Source organism: Nycticebus coucang, chromosome 17, assembly GCF_027406575.1.
Source record: "Nycticebus coucang isolate mNycCou1 chromosome 17, mNycCou1.pri, whole genome shotgun sequence".
NCBI lineage: Eukaryota > Metazoa > Chordata > Mammalia > Primates > Lorisidae > Nycticebus > Nycticebus coucang.
Genome location: NC_069796.1, coordinates 23,084,598 through 23,099,341, shown reverse-complemented (window position 1 = coordinate 23,099,341; position 14,744 = coordinate 23,084,598). Strand labels below are relative to the sequence as shown.

The following is a 14,744-nucleotide window of genomic DNA, read 5'->3' as shown; positions in this document are numbered from 1 at the left end:
CAGCGCTTAAGATACTGGGGTATTGACTCCTCTTTGGTGCGTTATGTACCTTGTGATTTCACCTGGCTCTTCAGGGGATTCTCATTTTGACATCTGTTACTTGCTTCCCTAGGTTTTGCGAGTCACCGACAAGTGACCTGGAGATGAGAGGGGGCCGGGGCAGAGGGAAGAGAGCGCGGTCTGCCGCAGCTGCCCCTGGCTCCGAGGCCAGCTTCACAGAATCCAGAGGGCTCCAGAGCAAGAACAGAGGAGGAGCCAATGGGAAAGGGAGGCGGGGAAGCCTCAATGCCAGCGGACGAAGGACACCCCCAAACTGTGCCGCTGAAGACATAAAAGCCAGCCCTTCCTCCACCAATAAAAGGAAAAACAAGCCTCCAATGGAACTGGACTTGAACTCCAGCTCTGAGGACAATAAGCCTGGGAAGCGTGTCCGCACAAATTCCAGAAGCACTCCCACCACTCCTCAAGGGAAACCAGAGACTACTTTTTTGGACCAGGGCTGCTCTTCTCCAGTGTTAATCGATTGTCCCCACCCAAACTGCAACAAAAAGTACAAGCACATTAATGGCCTGAGGTACCACCAGGCTCATGCACACTTAGACCCAGAAAACAAGTTGGAGTTCGAGCCTGACAGCGAGGACAAGATCTCGGACTGCGAGGAGGCATTGAGCAATGTGGCGCTTGAATGCAGTGAGCCAAGCACAAGTGTGTCCGCTTATGACCAGGTGAAAGCACCAGCATCCCCAGCCGGGAACCCCCCTGGCACCCCCAAAGGAAAGAGAGAGCTGATGAGCAATGGCCCAGGTTCTATTATCGGTTCTAAAGCTGGGAAGAATTCTGGCAAGAAGAAGGGCCTTAACCATGAACTGAACAACCTCCCGGTAATCTCCAACATGACAGCCACATTAGACGGTTGCTCGGCAGCAGATGGCAGTTTGGCTGCCGAGATGCCTAAACTGGAAGCAGAAGGATTAATTGACAAGAAAAATTTGGGAGACAAAGAAAAGGGCAAAAAAGCTAACAATTGCAAGATGGACAAAAACCTTTCTAAGCTAAAAAGTGCCCGGCCCATCGCCCCTGCCCCAGCCCCCACTCCCCCGCAGCTCATTGCCATACCGACTGCAGCCTTTACCACCACCACCACGGGGACCATACCGGGGCTGCCCTCCCTCACCACAACTGTCGTTCAGGCTACACCAAAGAGTCCTCCATTAAAACCCATTCAACCAAAGCCCACAATTATGGGAGAGCCCATCACCGTGAACCCAGCTCTGGTGTCACTTAAAGACAAAAAGAAAAAGGAGAAGCGAAAGCTGAAGGACAAAGAAGGGAAAGAGACAGGAAGCCCCAAGATGGATGCCAAACTGGGGAAACTAGAGGACTCCAAGGGGGCCGGCAAGGATTTGTCTGGGCATTTTTTAAAGGATCATCTCAGTAAGAATGAAGGGCTGGCCAATGGGCTGTCGGAGTCTCAGGAGAGCCGTATGGCCAGTATCAAAGCCGAGGCCGATAAGGTTTATACTTTCACAGACAACGCTCCCAGCCCTTCCATAGGGAGCGCCTCGAGGATGGAGTGTAGCACTTTGGTGAACGGGCAGGCGGCGATGCCACCCCTGCACGTGTTGACCCAGAATGGGGCAGAGAGTTCAGCGGCCAAGACAAGCAGTCCGGCCTATTCAGACATATCTGATGCTGCTGATGATGGGGGCTCTGACAGCAGGTCGGAGGGCATGAGGTCAAAGGCCAGTTCCCCATCCGATATCATTTCCAGTAAGGATGGTGTTGTAAAAGGGCATTCTTCAACTACAGCACAATCATCTCAACTGAAAGAGTCCCATTCTCCCTATTACCATGGCTACGATCCTTATTATTCTCCAAGTTATATGCACCCGGGACAGTTGGGTGCCCCTGCAGCTGGGACCAGCGGGAGCATGCAGGGAATGAAGATCAAGAAGGAGTCTGAGGAAGATTCCGAAAAGAAAGACAAGGTGGAACAGTTAGATTCTAAGAAAGTGGACCACAATTCTGTGTCCTTACAGCCTCAGCACCAGTCTGTGATCACACAGAGACATCCGGCCCTGGCCCAGTCCCTGTATTACGGCCAGTATGCCTATGGCCTCTACATGGACCAGAAGTCTCTGATGGCCACCAGCCCTGCCTATAGACAGCAATATGAGAAGTACTATGAGGACCAGAGGCTGGCAGAGCAGAAACTGGCCCAGACTGGGAGAGGAGAGTGCGAAAGGAAATGCGATCTCCCCTTGAAAGAGCTGGGCAAGGAGGACAGTAAACAGAAAAACATGCCATCGGCCACAATCTCAAAAGCTCCCTCTACTCCGGAGCCTAACAAAAACCATTCTAAACTAGGGCCGTCAGTGCCTAATAAAACTGAGGAGACAGGTAAATCGCAGCTTCTCTCCAATCACCAGCAGCAGCTTCAGGCCGACAGCTTCAAAGCTAAGCAGATGGAAAACCACCAGCTTATTAAGGAGGCTGTAGAAATGAAATCTGTCATGGACTCTATGAAGCAGACAGGTGTAGACCCAACCTCCAGATTTAAACAAGTAAGATTGTGGAGCGTGGCCCCAACAGAGAGCGCAGTCTGAGACTTGTCATGTCTGGGCTTGATTTGGTTAGCCTTCTGACTCAGAAAAGAAACCGACCTTAGGGTTTTTTCCTCTTCTCTTGAGAAACATGTTAAGATTCTCAGGAGTTGCTGTGTAGCTCTAACATGTCCATTACTCACTGTTTTCTCGTCAGGTTGTGTAGTGAAAGGAACCGTGGGCATGCACTATGCAGACTGTGTTCTGGGCCCCTGACTCACTCTCAGACTCTGCTGTGGCCCCTTCATGTCCCCCATAGCCTCTCCCTGCAGGGCTGCCCGATGCCCCTCTGACTCCCCCATAGCCTTTCCCTGCAGGGCTGCCCGATGCCCCTCTGACTCCCCCATAGCCTTCCCCTGCAGGGCTGCCTGATGCCCCTCTGACTCCCCCATAGCCTCCCCCTGCAGGGCTGCCCGATGCCCCTCTGACTCCTCCATAGCCTTCCCCTGCAGGGCTGCCCCATGCCCCTCTGACTCCTCCATAGCCTTCCACTGTAGGGCTGCCCCATGCCCCTCTGACTCCTCCATAGCCTTCCCCTGCAGGGCTCCCCGATGCCCCTCTGACTCCCCCATAGCCTTCCCCTGCAGGGCTGCCCCATGCCCCTCTGACTCCCCCATAGCCTCCCCCTGCAGGGCTGCCCGATACCCCTCTGACTTCTCCATAGGCTTCCGCTGTAGGGCTGCCCCATGCCCCTCTGACTCCCCCATAGCCTTTCCCTGCAGGGCTGCCCCATTCCCCTCTGACTCCCCCATAGCCTTTCCCTGCAGGGCTGCCCGATACCCCTCTGACTCTGATGCTGATCTGATCTCTGAAATATTTTTTCTATTTCTGAATTTCTACTAGCATCTTCTCAAAATATTAAAACGGGACCCTAAATTTACACTTCCCATTCATCTTTTTAATAAAATTTGGGCCCCACCTGTCTTTGACATAGAGTCTGGGATGCCTCCTTTGTGCAAAGTGCCCCAAAGAGCAAAGCTCAGTGCTGAGCACGTGTGGGAACTTTGGGTTGGGAGAGGCTCAGCTTGGCCTGAGAACACCTGAAAATCAGTCACCGTGAAACCACCATGGACTAGCACTTTCTGTCATGGCCCAGACATCCTGACTCCCTGCAGCGTCAATTCTAGGATTTCCCGCATACCTCTGCCCCCTGCCCCACCCCTACCCACAGGCTCAATAGTCCCTGGTACATCAGAACATCAGAACAAGAACACTTTTCACATACACATTTCTGCCCAAAGTTGGGACGTAGGTCCAACTCACTCAGGGGCTGGGTACCCAGTGAGTTTATGTCATGAATGGTTTGTCATGAATGTCCTAAAGGCCATTTACAATTCTTACTTCCCCCACTAAATCAGGCTGTGGCTTCACAGGGCTGCATTAAAACGATACAATTTGGGGGTTATAGATGGCTTTGTTTTCCAATAGAGAGGCCATGATGTGTGCTGTTATTTTGAAATTTTGTTTTGATTAGGATGTTAGCACATAATGAGCAAATATATTAAGCCTCTGCTGCAGTGGAATAACAAAATGTATTAGGCAACCAAAGGATGTTCCTCCTAAGTGTTGTCAGTAGCTGTAGCAGTTACTTAAATTTACTATTAATAGCTTGAGTTAAAGTTGTTAATGTTCTTTTTACCTATGCAAGGCATTAAAAGGAAAATGAAGGTTGGATTAAGTATGTCTGAGGATGTTATTTAATGTTGAGAAATGACATTAAGGTCCCAGCTGTGAATTCCAGCTGACCTGAGTTGGAAGCCCAGCTCTTAATTTTTTTAAGCTTGTACTTTAAACACTTCGGTTTTATCCTCTGTACAAGGAATCAATAATAATGCCTACCTCAGACACATTGTTCCTTTTTGAAAGAAGGAGGTAAAGCAATTAGCACAGTGCCTCGGACACAAATAAATGTTAAATTAGTATTAGAAGTAATAGTGATGGTGCTATCCTGATGATACATATGTTTTCTTAAAAATGGAAATTTCAAAACCAATCTTGTTTTCTTTTTAAAAATCAGGATCCAGATTCAAGAACATGGCATCATTACGTATACCAGCCGAAATATCTAGATCAGCAAAAAGCAGAAGAACTTGATCGAGAGAAGAAATTAAAAGAGGATAGTCCAAGGAAAACTCCTAACAAAGAAAGTGGTGTGCCCAGCCTTCCTGTATCATTAACAAGCATTAAAGAGGAGCCCAAAGAGGCCAAGCGTCCTGATTCTCAATCAATGGAGGAGAACAAGCTGAAAAATGATGATCGAAAGACCCCTGTGAACTGGAAGGACTCTCGGGGAACGAGAGTGGCTGTCTCCTCCCCCGTGAGCCAGCACCAGTCATACATACAGTACTTGCATGCCTATCCTTACCCACAGATGTATGACCCCAGCCATCCTGCATACCGGGCTGTGTCTCCTGTCCTAATGCACAGTTACCCTGGTACGTGTTGTGGGTTCTGACCGTAGTAGAGGCGAGAGGCCATATTCAAGTATTAGCTATTAAAAACTCAAGATGAATTAGAAGCTTTGAGAATGACATTTGGTTTGTTTGTCTTTATGCTGCTTAAATTTCAAAGATGAAACAGAATGAATATAAGATTTTTTTAAATAAAATGTCAAGAATCCTCTGTTAGAGTTTCCACAGTCTCTGATGGTCTGCTATAGCTGTTAAGACTGACAGATACTTTATTGCCTATGAAAATATTCTAAGCACTTACTGTCATAATCATTATATTACTATTCCTTTCACTTAAGCGGACACATAAATGTATGAAATGGCTGTAAGCTCAATTCTGTTTATAACCTCTGTTCATCAGGATGAATTAACTGGGAGAAGAGAATCGGAGAACCTAGATAGCAGTTTAACGATGATGTAGCTCATTCTTAGTGTACCCCCCCCCCCATTTTAAGATCTCTAACTCGTATCCCAAATTCATGTAACCCAAATGATTTTTTCTTTAAGATGTATCCCATAACTTGATGCGACATTTGCTGTTTATCTGCAGGAGCCTATCTCTCTCCAGGATTTCATTATCCTGTTTATGGGAAGATGTCAGGGAGAGAAGAGACAGAGAAAGTCAATACCAGCCCTAGCATCAACACGAAAACAACCACTGAATCTAAAGCACTGGATCTGCTCCAGCAGCATGCCAACCAGTACCGCAGCAAGTCTCCTGCTGTAAGGCTCCTTTTGTTACTGTTTAAAATTACTGTGTTTGGGGGGAGAAAAGGGATCAAGCTAGAGAACAGTCTTGAAATATAAATGGTTTTAGAACCCAGCTGTGATTTCAGGATGCTGTTTTATCCTAATACATAAGGGAATGGAGTGTTCAAAAGTTAAGACACTCATGGGTGGTGCCTGTGGCTCAAGGAGTAGGGCACTGGCCCCCATATGCCAGAGGTGGCGGGTTCAAACCTGGCCCTGGCCAAAAACCGCAAAAAAAACAAACAAACAAAAAAAAAAACTAAGATACTTTCACACAAGGGAGAATTATTATTAAGGCATATATGGCAGTAGTGAGCTTTTGTGCTGCAAAATCTCGTATACATTGCTCACCCAGGAGGATGCTTGTTGGGTGGAAATTTAAATTCATAGGAACTAACATTTGGTGTGAAATATTTCTGATAAAACATTGAGAAATGGGGAAACAGAGACCTCTGTTTTACAGCATCCTTAGAAGTAATTCAGAGGCTACAGTTGACCTATTGGGTAAACATTTTAAATGTTTGCTTTTGGGACAGCATTTACAAATCAGATTTCACATACAAATTCAAATGCTCTCGTTGTCATAAGAGAATAGAAAATCTGCTCCAAAATGACCTGGCAGTAATTGATAGGAGCAAGTAGCCCGCCTAGGCAGTGTGTCCTACTCCCGGTGTTAGCGTGCATGTAGATACAACCTCCCAGCCTCCATTACTCACCTTTGCTGGTAGCATGATGTCCGTACAGGTCTGAGTTTCCTACCCCTTCTGCTGACGCTTGGGGTTCATGTAGTCCATGTCCGAAGCTGGGCTCCCATCGTGAGCAACGCTGAGTGCCCCTGCCCTGTTAAGTTTATTCAGGCGTAATTGGATGTTGCTCAGTGTGCAGCTTATGTGCAAGAGTGAGTCACTTGAGTAAGGAGTGAGGAGGGCTGTGTCTTCTATCTTCTGGCCTTGACTCATTGTCTTATCCCTATAACTCTGCTGAATGATACACATGTGTATCTTTGTGAAAGATAGGTCTTCCCCCCAAAGAGGCAACTGCTAGTGCTAGAGACTGTTATGAAGACAAAAGAAAGAAAGGCTACAATGATTCTTGGCTAGAAAAGAGATGTTTACAGTCAATTAAAATACAGCATCCGCTGAGTGAATGAGTTCACCAGAGACTATAGAGAGAAACTAGAGAAGATGGTTTATGAATCTTTGTTGGTAAGGCCCCCTATTACAAAGATTCTTTTCTTAAATGAAAAAGAAAAAAAAGAAAAGTGAAAGGGTGGTTGGGTATAAAAGGTAGAAATGCACACTGATTTGGGAGAATGGGAGCTTCTCTGTGAGTGTTCACAAACGGAGAGATTCCGCATGTAGGTACACACTTTAAATTGGCATCTAACGTTAGGACGTACGTTTGCGGTAGGAAAAACTGGGTACAGATATGTTTAAAATTAAGAGATAGGTTCTCCCCTACAAAATATAAATAAAGTGAAATTAGAAAACTTGACCTTAAAGAAGTCTCCAGAACTATTTTCTTTTCCTTGATTCATATGTCAAAAGCTGTTTCTGGGAGGATGTCGGGTAGATTCTAAATCTGCGATTGTAAGTGAATGTAGAGACAAGTCCTCTTACTTCCATCCTTTGAGGAAGACATTGGTCCTGCTTGGTATACTAGGGGCGGAGCAATGCGTTGGCTTCATTGCAACCGAAACTACTGCTCGTCTTTTGAAATGATCTTCAATTAATAGGGACTTCTATGTATGTCTGCTTTTTAAGCGGTAACAGAGAAGGGTTATGGGCGGCGCCTGTGGCTCAGTCGGTAAGGCGCCGGCCCCATATACCGAGGGTGGCGGGTTCAAACCCGGCCCCGGCCAAACTGCAACCAAAAAATAGCTGGGCGTTGTGGCGGGCACCTGTAGTCCCAGCTACTCGGGAGGCTGAGGCAGGAGAATCGCTTAAGCCCAGGAGTTGGAGGTTGCTGTGAGCTGTGCGAGGCCACGGCACTCTACCGAGGGCCATAAAGTGAGACTCTGTCTCTACAAAAAAAAAAATAAATAAATAAATTATTTAAAAAAAAAAAAAAAAAACAGAGAAGGGTTATTTCTCCTGCCCGTTGTTTTTCTGGAGATTTAAGCAGGGGGAATTTCTCTTTTCCATTGCAGCCTGTGGAAAAGGCCGCAGCAGAGCGGGAACGGGAAGCGGAGCGGGAAAGGGATCGCCACTCTCCCTTCAGCCAGCGGCACCTGCACACGCACCACCACACCCACGTCGGCATGGGCTACCCACTGATCCCAGGACAATACGACCCTTTTCAAGGTAGCAGCTCTGTGGTTATTGTGTCTTTGTCCTTCCTGCTTCAGAAAACTGCTTTTCTAATCGTAAAAATAAAAACACAGAGTTTTGAGTTAACATTAGCTCTGGGGAGGGTTTTTAACACTTATTTCCTAGTATTTTCTAGTGACACAGCTAAGGCTATTCCCCCATCTTTGTATTCTATTGAGACATGAAATGGCTACCACTTAATAATTGTCACTAGCTGATGTTATCAGAGGCTTACTGTTATCTCACAGACTGAGGGTGGCGGCCTGTGTCTGGGGCACTGAATATAACAATCAGGAGATCAGATATCTACTGCAGGGAAATAGTAGGGGAAAAAAAAAAAGGGAGAGCTAGTGGGAGGCTTGGAAATTACTTGTCCTGATTTCTGCAGGCCATTTAAGTTGCTCTATTCCCCTGGAAGTAATGGAATGAACATGATCAAGTTTAACACTTTTTATAACCTAATTCCAGGACTTTTCACAGCCCTTCACTTCTGTGACTCTCACTAAAGATGAGGGTCGAGAAAGAGAAATGTATTTTAAAAGCCAGAGAATTGACGTGAGGAGCCTTCAGTGTGTGGCGTGTTCGTTGAACATGTAGTGTTTGTCCCATCTCTGTCATCTCAGGTGGGGAGGTGGTGGCACTGTCTTTACCAACAGATCCACTTGCTGGGATCTTGCTATCTCGGTGGGTTCGGGCTACCAGAACACAATGCCACAGTTTGCATGACGTTAAACAACAGAAATTTATTTTCTTACAGTCCTAGAGACTGGGAGTTTCCTGTCGGATCACACTCTGCAAAGCCTTCTCTTCCCAGCTTATAGGCAGTCACCATCTTGTTCTGTATTCACATACCCTCTTGTTTGTGCATGTGCAGGAGGTAGAAGGGGGTGGAAGAGAAAGAGCTCTGATGCCCCTTCTTATAAGTATACTAGTTCTGCTCTATCAGAACCCCACCCTATGACCCCAGGTAACTTTAATTTCCTACTTATGGGTCCTGTCTCCCAAGCATGGTCCCCAACTGTGGGTTAGGGCTTTTTGTTTTATTTTTTGTTTTGGAGAGATACGATTTAGTCCCTACCACTCGGCATGTTGCCGCTTACCTTGCTGTATGAATATAAAGTAAGATGCTATGTTTGCAGGTATTTGCAAAAGTGAGAGATGACAAACAAATAGGAAGGGGTCGTTTTTATTCATTTAACTCTTGTTACTTGGTGTCAACTGGTGGTGCTGATAGATAACGTCTTTATTTCCTAAATAACTTACATCGAATGTGAGAAGAAGTTGGAAGAGAAAAGAGTTTTATTTCTAATGTATTACATTTATATATAAGTAAAGTATATCTATGTGAACAGAAAATCTTGTCACTTTCAAGATATTATTACTATTGTTCTTGTTGTTGTAGTGTCTTAAGTTTCCTCTGGAAAAAGAAAAGATATCCAGATAAAGGACATAGGAGGAAGGAGTAATTTCCCTGGGTTTGCATTTGTTTGCTCTGGACTATTTTTCTATAGAATTTAAAAGAATTTTCTGTTAGGCAAGTTCATGCCATTTGGAGCCATTACAATCTCTGGCTGCTCTCTTGCAGGCTAGAAGTTAAGACTATTTCTAGGTTTGATTCACTGATTCCATATGCCTGACGGGATGCATTGAGTTTCAGTCGCTGGGGAAAAATGTTAAAGCGATAAAAGTTATTATGAAAGTATTGTATTCTAAGCAAATAGCATGCCACTTCTATAATTCACTGTGACTTTCAATTCCTGTTGTTACCTGGTACCTATCATTTCTTCTGAGCTTCCTATTCAAGAATACATGTGAACCATTTAGCATCACACAGAGCCAGAGAGATGAAATGCAGCATCCTCTTTGAATAGCTATTAAGAATACTGCAGAGTATTTGATAAAGGGATAAATAGGAGGTAGACCTAGTGGTTTGCACTCTGTCCTTGTTGCTTGAAACATTTCTTGTGTGTTTAGGAAAGGATACATTGCCGCTTACTGGGTCTGCAGCCCTTCACCACTGGGCCTTATCTTTCTAAATGTCACAGAACCTTTACTTTTCTTCCCCCACTCCGTAGGCTTGACCTCTGCTGCCCTCGTTGCCTCTCAGCAGGTAGCTGCCCAGGCATCTGCATCTGGGATGTTTCCTGCACAAAGAAGGTAAATATCTTCTACATTCTGAATTGGTTTTCTAGAAACATCTGGATAGTCTGGAGGAAGCAATGATAGGGGGTTTTAGACCAAAAATCTTGGGGTTTTTATATCCTTGTAATGAATGTGTTTATTATGCCAATCCGCTTCACCTCCAACTTACGTTCTGTGAACCTCATTCTGCGGGTGTATTGTAGATTAGTAATTAACTGAGTCAGTTTTTAGATGGTTGAAATCTTCTTGACTTATCCTCACCGCTTTGCTAAAATAATTCACCATGGCGTGACCTCCTTCTATCGTATTATGTTTAAAGATAAAGTCGCAAATGGAGAAATTTACTTTCATAATGCTAAAGGTAATGTTTGTTCTTTGATATTTTTAATTATTCCTGGAGTTATTTTAAGAAGAAAAATACATAAATTATTAAGATTATAAAATTTAACAATTTTTCACAACCCCCATCATGACCTTATGTTTTCACCTTCTCTGGAATTGAATGTAAATGATGTAAATGGAATTGAAATAAGCCCATCAATTGCATGTGTTTCAGGTTTGCAGTGTCTGACATTGGTAGAACCCTGTGCTAAGATTTGCTTTTCTTTTGCAGAGAATAACAAGATTGGAAATATACGTTGTCATGTGACTGGATCACATGGGGAAGCGCTTTATACAGACATCAGTTCCATGGTGTTAATTTGAAATGCCTTAATGGCAGGCAAAAACCAGTCATTTCATTTTTGTAAATTACAGATTTTATCACAGAGTAACAAATGTTGCTGTAATTAAACTTCTGTTTTATATATATATACGTATACATATCTGTATATATACATATATATATATATATTCTTTACTTTTTGTATCAGTAACCAGGCTCGCACACACAGGGTCTGCTGCCACGATGCAAACCACTCAGCAAAGGAAATAAAAAACGTATTTGTCATGTTGAAAAGTGTTAGCCATAAAAGGCTGCTTACTTTCTTTTCCTTTCCTTTTAAACTGTAAATAAATAATGTTACGTATCAGTGTGCCTGAATCTTGCATATCCTTTACATATTTCCCGTAAGCCCCTCAGAAAGGCGAACTGTGATGATGACACTTTGGTACAATTTAGACGTCTATTTGGTGGCTCCTGTTAAAGACGCATCAGTGTAAAATGGTCCTGTAGTCACTGTTTGTACTCGTGTATTGTGGAAAAAAATACTTTTGGAAGGCATGGGGTTGCCAGTACCACGAAAACTGTGTTGTATATAATGTAAAGATTAAAATGGGGAAATAATGAGCATCTGTGAATAATGAGGTGTCATTTTTTGATAATCTTGAATGGCAAATAACCCACTAGCCTGCATACCAGAGACATCTGTGATTGTTCTATTACTTGAATAGTCCCGCAGTCCTCTTATTATTATTATTTTTTTTAATGTTTACAATTATCCAGTTTTAGAAGAAAGAGACTTTAACGCCATTGCCTGGTTACTTGTTTTATGCTGTAATCTAGTTTATTTTATGTAAAATGTATATTGAATGCTTTCCTTTTTTATACCTGCCTTAAATCATTTGGCAATCAGAATTAAAAAGGTTTTTTTTTTTTTTATAATGGCTTCTCGTCTGTCTCACGTTATTTCCAGCTGGCTGACAGTGATTCTGATTTTCAAAGAAGTGTTTCTTAATCAAGAACACCCTTGTATCCATAGCATACAAGGCCCTGATATTAGCTTTTCTTATACACAGAGCGTATTTAATTCAGTGAACGTATTCATATTTACAGGGTATTTACTCCAGACATAGAGCTTAATATTGCTACAAATTGGTAGATGCAGGTTTCTGTGGTATGGAATGCTATTCGAAAGTTGTAAATCTTGTGACACATGGACAGTAGATAAAAATGCATAAAAAGTCGGTTAGTGAACTACCTGTCATTAAATTGATGTACTAGAGTGTTTTATGCCAAAGTTTAACTAATTTCTCCCTTCTTTCCCTTCCTCCTCTCAGACAATCCTTATTGAATACCTGCTTTATCCCAGGCACTGTAAAGGGTACTGGGATGTCACAATGAATAAAGCAGACAAAGACCGTCCTCATAGAACTTGCATTTTTTAGTGGACGGGATAAACATGTAATAAAGCATGTAAGTAATATACAGAGTATGGTAGCCGGTTGATAAATACTATGAAGCATGAGAAAGGGCATCGTATGAGAGTCTGTAAATAGAGCGGCCACTGGAAAGATGAGAATGGGGGTCCATGCGTCTATCTGGGGGAAAAGCAGATGGTGAGATGGAAAAGCCCTGAAGGGGGAGTGTTCTTTGTGTGCCTGCAATGGTTGATTTTAACAACTCATTCCAACTGTAAGCTTTTGTGATTTTGCTAGAATTGCTAATGACAGTTCTACCACATGGTTTACTAAAAAGTTCTTTAAATTGACAGAATTTGTCTGGGTTTAATCTGGTTAGTTCTACCTACAGGCCTTTGCTTTGCATGTGAATAGATGATTTTTGCAATCAGATGTGTCCTTTGCTTTTGAAAGGCCACCGTAAAGTGTTGCATTTACTGTTTGCCTTACAAGCCTAGTTCTTAATGGATTTCAATAGGAAGATACTTTTCTCCTAATTTTTCAGTTTATTTTTCTTTTGAATTGCACCTAGGTTGTCATCTATAAAAACATTATTTATGAGGTTTATTCCTACACCCAAGAGAGTAGTTCTCACGTTTTTCACCTGTTTAAGCTGTCGGATGTTTTCAGTTCTTACATCTTGATTGTCCTTGAAGACTTAATGTCATCTGTCTCATCCAGTTGAACAAGTGTGTCTTCTCTGTTCAGAGCGTGGTTTGCAGTGTGTGTCTCCAACTAACCCCTTAACTGTCCAAACACGGGAGCAAAACCAAGGTCAACTTAACATATTCACCAGCTGAATTCTCATATGCCTGTTGCTAACTCGGTGATACTGTGAGTTCCTGAGGATTTCCCTGCTTTTAGTAATACATATTTTTTTAATCATACATCTGGAAGCCAGCGTTACCTTTGAGTTGCAAAATAACTGGTTGTATGTTTATTACATACTAGACTTTTAATCATTTCTGGTTAAGTGGTTAGATAAATAGGGTTATAAATAGACGCATTAGACCATGCTTATCTCTGCTACTGTAACAAACAGGAATGCTGATAAATACAAAGAGATATATGACCAAAAGCACATTGTGATTTGAATAGTTTCTCCCCCTGGGCTTTTATTGGAACATTATTCAAATCTGGTTTACATTAATCCCTAAATGAAGTTTTGTTTCTTCCTCTTACTGTTACAGTGTTGTCTTTACTGGTGACAACATGAATTGCCAAAGGCCAGAGCTTGTTTACATTATATGTGCCATTTCTCTGGCTGAGTATATAGTCAGTACCGAATGGTAAATTAAAGATTCCCAAAAGACAAGCGTACTTGGCTCCATTATATTACTATGATGAATCTGCCATTAATATGTTCTAATTGTTTTACTTTTATAGACATAAAATCAGTCCCCTTAGTGACTAATAATAGGGTTTATTGATTTTACTAAACATTATTCATTCCAGGCCTGCTCATATCAGCTTGTCCTGAACATATGCAAAAAGCCTGCAGTGCTGACACAGTGCAAATTAACTTTATGGAGAAATGGGAGTGAAGAGTTGTTTACAGCTGTGGTCTCATTGAATACAGAATATTAAAAACAAGGTAATAGGTTCCAAATAGAACCATTTATTCCTAGATTAGAATCTCAGATGGCTTTTTCATGGAAACTCGCCATTGATGTTCAGCCCAGGTCATTAACACTTGCAGAGTAGAAAGGCTGGCCTTGTACATTCACGCTGGATATGACCCTGATTTAGTGTGGTTTCAGCCCGAGGGTCTGTGAGTAACCAGAATGAATAGTTCTGATTGATACAGGAGAAAACAGCAGTTTAAATGATAATTACTGGTCATTTTATTCCTTCCCTGACTCTGAAAAAGAGACTAAGACAGGCAAAGCCATTTATTATTGTTTTGTGACTAACCACAGTCATCCATTCCCAGCTTCCTGCAGTAGTCTTGAGTCATAAACGTTGTTTACTTTCAGTTAACTTTAGGAGAGAAAGAAAGCCCCCAGTCCGACTAGTAGCAGGGCCTCTGCCGCCGATTCTTTTATATTTTTCTTAAGAAAATCACTCTTGAGTTGGTTCTCAACCTGGGTGTTATTGACATCTTGGACAGATGACTTTTTGTTGGGGGGGGGCGACTGTCTTGCGCATTGTAGGGTGTCTAACAGAGCCCAGCCTCTACCCTGAAGATGCCAGTTGTAACCTGCTCGGCAACCTGGAATTGAGAACCCCTTCCTAGCCCCGAAACCCACCCGCAGACCTCTGAGTCATGCTGCTCTTCCTTGCTTTAGGAGAGACATGAAAGCCCTCCTATAGCTTCTGGTAACCCCCTGAAGATATAATGGGATGTCCATTAGCCAATGTGGATAAGTTGG

The 14,744-nt window shown here is 43.2% G+C and overlaps 1 protein-coding gene across 3 annotated transcripts in view; it reads left to right on the top strand.

The window, feature by feature from the left end:
* ZNF608 (zinc finger protein 608) overlaps positions 1-11,852 on the top strand; it is a 112,570-nt gene extending 100,718 nt beyond the window's left edge. For 2 of the 3 annotated variants that reach the window (XM_053567068.1, XM_053567066.1), the window contains 6 exons: positions 113-2,564; positions 4,621-5,038; positions 5,604-5,776; positions 7,953-8,106; positions 10,188-10,269; positions 10,868-11,852. In XM_053567068.1, the coding sequence (XP_053423043.1) occupies positions 113-2,564; positions 4,621-5,038; positions 5,604-5,776; positions 7,953-8,106; positions 10,188-10,269; positions 10,868-10,874 (3,286 nt within the window). In that variant the 3' untranslated portion in view covers positions 10,875-11,852. Of the gene's footprint in view, positions 1-112; positions 2,565-4,620; positions 5,039-5,603; positions 5,777-7,952; positions 8,107-10,187; positions 10,274-10,867 lie in introns of those variants that run through there. The other variant, XM_053567067.1, reaches the window with a different exon arrangement.
* Positions 11,853-14,744: the final 2,892 nt, after the last annotated feature.